This window comes from Solanum lycopersicum, chromosome 7 (genome assembly GCF_036512215.1).
Source record: "Solanum lycopersicum chromosome 7, SLM_r2.1".
NCBI classification, from domain to species: Eukaryota; Viridiplantae; Streptophyta; class Magnoliopsida; order Solanales; family Solanaceae; genus Solanum; species Solanum lycopersicum.
The window spans coordinates 55,008,344-55,012,334 of record NC_090806.1 but is presented as its reverse complement, the minus strand read 5'-3'; the positions used below and the strand labels follow the sequence as shown (position 1 = coordinate 55,012,334).

General features: G+C 40.0%; 1 protein-coding gene across 1 annotated transcript; it reads left to right on the top strand.

The window, feature by feature from the left end:
- The first annotated feature begins 301 nt into the window (after positions 1-301).
- On the top strand, positions 302-2,337 carry LOC138337507 (uncharacterized). Its single transcript, XM_069287422.1, has 5 exons — positions 302-547; positions 662-904; positions 950-1,016; positions 1,514-1,758; positions 2,095-2,337. The coding sequence occupies exons 1-5, from the start codon at positions 302-304 to the stop codon at positions 2,335-2,337; spliced, it is 1,044 nt and encodes a 347-aa protein (XP_069143523.1).
- The last annotated feature ends 1,654 nt before the right edge of the window (positions 2,338-3,991 follow it).

The window sequence follows — 3,991 nt, the reverse complement described above, 5'->3', positions numbered from 1 at the left end:
AATAGTACTTAGACTTGTTCATTATCATCTTCATTGATGATATCGTCAGCAGACTCTCAAAGATCGCCAATTATTCCTAAGTTTAGTAAATGTGGGTTTTGGTTACAATCCATTGCTTTCCTTAGTAACATTGATTCTAGGGATCTGTGTAGATTCACAAAAGATAGAAGTAGTGAAATAATGGCCCAAACCTACCTCTGCTAAAGATATCATAAGTTTCTTAGGTCTAGCAGGTTAATACAGAAGGTTCGTGGAAGGATTTTCATCCAGAGCCTCACCATTGACTAGGTTGACTCAAAAGATGGTCAAGTTCCAATGGTCAGATGATTGTGACAAAAGCTTCACAGAATTGAAAACAATAGTGACTACAGCTCCTGTCTTGACTCTACCAGAGGGTTCAGATGGTTATGTGATCTATTGTGATGCATCTAGAGTTGGCCTTGGTTGTGTGTTGATGCAAAGAGATAAGGTTATATCTTATGCCTATAGAAAGCTTAAGGTGCATGAGAAGAACTTTCCATTTCATGACCTCGAACTTGCAGCAGTGGTGTTTGCACTCAAGATATGGAGATTCTACTTGTATGGTGTTCATATAGATGTGTTCACCGATCATAAGAGGCTTCAGTATGTGTTCACCCAGAAAGATTTGAATCTTCGCCAGAGGATATGGCTTGAGTTCCTTAATGATTATGATATGAGTCTGCATTATCATCCTGGAAAGGCGAACGTAGTGGCCGATGCTGTTAATAGATTATATATGGGTAGTATAGCCCATGTTGAGGAAAAAAGAAAGGAGCTAGTGAAGGATGTTCATAGGCTTGCTCACTTGGGAGTTCGCCTTATGAGCATATTAGACAGCGGTGTAACAGTTCAGAATGGGGCAGAATCGTCTTTGGTAGTGGAGGTTAAGAAAAAGCAACAGAGTGATCTGATCTTCCTTGGACTATAGGGTGCAGTCAACAATCAGGGAGTGGAGGTTTTCTCCCAAGGGGGAGATGTTGTACTTCGCTACCAAGGTAGATTGTGTGTTCCTGATGTGGGAGAGTAGAGGCAGCATATTATTGCTGAAGCTCATAACTACATGTATTTTATTCATCCAGGTGCCACTAAGATGTAACACGATCTGGGCAAAGTCTTTTGGTGGAATGGCATGAAGAGGGATACAACAGACTTTGAGAGTAAGTTCCCCAATTTCCACCAAGTCAAGGTAGAGCATTAGAAAGCAGGAGTTATGACTCAAGGGATCGATATTCCTACTTGGAAGTGGGATGTGATCAATATGGATTTCGTCATAGGGTTACCTCGTACTCGCAGACAGTATGACTCAATTTGGGTGATTGTTGATAGGATGACTAAGTCTCTCGCTTTTTGGAGGTCAATACTACATATTCGGCAGAGGACTATGCCAAGCTTTACCTTACTTAAATTGTGAGGTTGCATGGGGTTCCTTTGTTTATCATCTCAGATAGAGGTCCTCAGTTTACCTCTCATTTCTATAAGTCATTTCAAAAAGGTCTTGGTGCTCAAGTTAACCTTAGTACAGAATTTCATCCACATACAGATGGGCAGGCAGAGCGTACCATTAAGACCTTAGAGGATATGTGGAGAGCTTATGTGATCGATTTCAAAGGTAGTTGGGATGATCACCTTTCTTTTATTGAGTTTTCCTACAATATTAGCTACCCTTCCAGCATTTTGATGGTCCCTTATGAGGCTTTATATGGGCGTAGATGTAGATCTCTTGTTGGTTGGTTTGAAGTAGGTGAAAAAGCTTTGATAGGGACAGATTCACTCCTTTAAGCTATGGAGAAAGTGCAACTCATCAGAGAGAGACTTAAGACAATCCAAAGTCGTAAGAAATCTTATGCAGATGTAACAAGAAGGGAACTAGAGTTCCAAGTTGATGATTGAGTTTTTCTGAAAGTCTCACCTATGAAAGGGGTGATGAAATATGGAAAGAAAGGGAAGATTGGCCCTAGATAAGCATGCCCTTACAAGATACTAAAAAGGATTGGCAAGGTGGCATATGAGTTAGAGTTGCCAGCAAAATTAGCAGCATTGCATCCGGTCTTCCACATCTCACTCTTGATGAAGGGCGTGAGTGACCAAGCCTCAATAGTGCCATTAGAGAGTGTGGCGGTGAAAGATAGTCTTTCTTATAAGGATGTACCTGTTGAGATTCTTGACCGTCAGGTTGGAAGTTTGATAAACAGAGAAGTCGCTTCAGTCAAGGTTTTGTGGAGGAGTCAGTCCGTAGAGGGAGCTACTTGGGAAGCAGAAGCAGCCATGAAAGCCAAGTATCCCTTCCTTTTTCATTCCGATTCCACTCCAGCTTGAGGTTATAGATACTCTTCAATTTTAAAGTCATTCATGCGTAAATTCAGTTTTAGAATAATGTTCCCTCAGTTTGTACTTTCATTTTTAGTGTAATTGCATGTACTCATAACTCAATTCAGTCAGAATTCAGTTCTCAATGTTTAGTAGTGGGGTTTGCATCTCTCCCTCTATTTCAGCTAGTTTAGTCGTCATTCGAGGATGAATGTTCCCAAGGGGGAGATAATGTAACACCCTGTAGACAAAATAGACCAAAAATTAGTTTTTCAGAAAACTCTGCAGGTGCTACTAACGGTGGCATCGATTTACCGTAGCCTGAACCACGGTCCGTCCTGCACAACCGTTGCTAGGATTAGAAACTCCCAAATATTTCAGCCTAGAAAAATTGGTGTTGTCTTGGATAGTTGATGGACTTACAGTCCGTAGGTCAAACGACGGTCCCTAGTCCGTGACCGTCGATCAAGAATCCCTTCAACCACTCTTTGACACGAGCTATGGATGACCAGCATGGTTCGTAGGTGGACCTACGGTCCGTAGGTTTGACAAAGGTGGGAAAATTTGCAGCCAGTTAAGGAGAAATGCAGTTGGGTCAACTTTAAATGATCATAACTCTTAGCACAAAATGAATTAGGTCCCCCATGACTTACCCACAGATAGATAATTGACTTATCTTTCCATAGCCACCATCCTTGCTAATATAAGACCTCCAAGTAAATATTTATGCCCATTTTAGTATAGGCCTGTCAAACAGGTCCTCTGACGGACCCAACGACGGGGCATCGGGTGCACGAAGGACCGTCAGTCCTGGCCGTCGTGAGGCCCAACAACAACCTTCCCAAGGGTCTTTTTGTCCTTTCCCACTGCGTTTAAACCCTATGTTACGTCATTTTGACCCTAAATCATCATATTTTATTGATTTTAATCCTAGAAACATAATTAAAACATATCCAAGTCAAATCATTAAATCAAAACTTAGAAAATTAGAAGAAGGAGAGGAGAAAAAAAGCTCAAGAACCCTAGTTCAAGAAGACCACAAGATCCAGCAGTTCCAGCCCCAAAACTTAAGTATTTTTCCATGGATTTCATCACCTGGTATGTGGGCTTTCACTTGTGGGTTCCTTTCACCCATTGGGTCCCTATTTTCAGTCAGGTTCTTGATTCTCTTATCATGATTAAACCTAGGTTTTCTAGAACATTGTTAGAACTTATATTATATATATGTTCCAAATTAGATTATCATGTTATTACTCAGATTATCACATTAATTTAAGAATCCTAGCTCTGTATTTCTTTAGTTCTTGAATTACATATTCTAGGTCATATATTTCAAACACTTCAGATATACATGTCTCAGTTATAAACGCATAATTACCAGATTAATTGTTGCATTCTCAGTTTTCATGTTTAGTTTTGAGCTTTCCATTATTTACAGAAATTTAGATAAAATCTGTTCATTTACAGAATTCATTGGAGTAGAATAATACCGAGTTACACTAGGTTTTAGCGTACCCATAGTCCCAGAACTACTAGCCATGTAGGTTGTTAGTCCCCTCTGTGGGCAATCAGTTAAGTGATTTATCACCGGGTTGTAAATAAATTGATTACAAATGGGTCTTACAATTTTTTTTGAAACTAAATGGATTTATTGATACATATA

What these genes read in the sequence shown, in the direction of transcription:
- LOC138337507 (XM_069287422.1), top strand. Translation starts at nt 302, where the DNA reads ATGGTCAAGTTCCAATGGTCAGATGATTGTGACAAAAGCTTCACAGAA. An exon ending in ACCTCGAACTTGCAGCAGTG is followed by an intron (nt 548 to 661) that starts GTGTTTGCACTC and finishes AATCTTCGCCAG; the next exon opens with AGGATATGGCTTGAGTTCCT. An exon ending in AATCGTCTTTGGTAGTGGAG is followed by an intron (nt 905 to 949) that starts GTTAAGAAAAAG and finishes CTTGGACTATAG; the next exon opens with GGTGCAGTCAACAATCAGGG.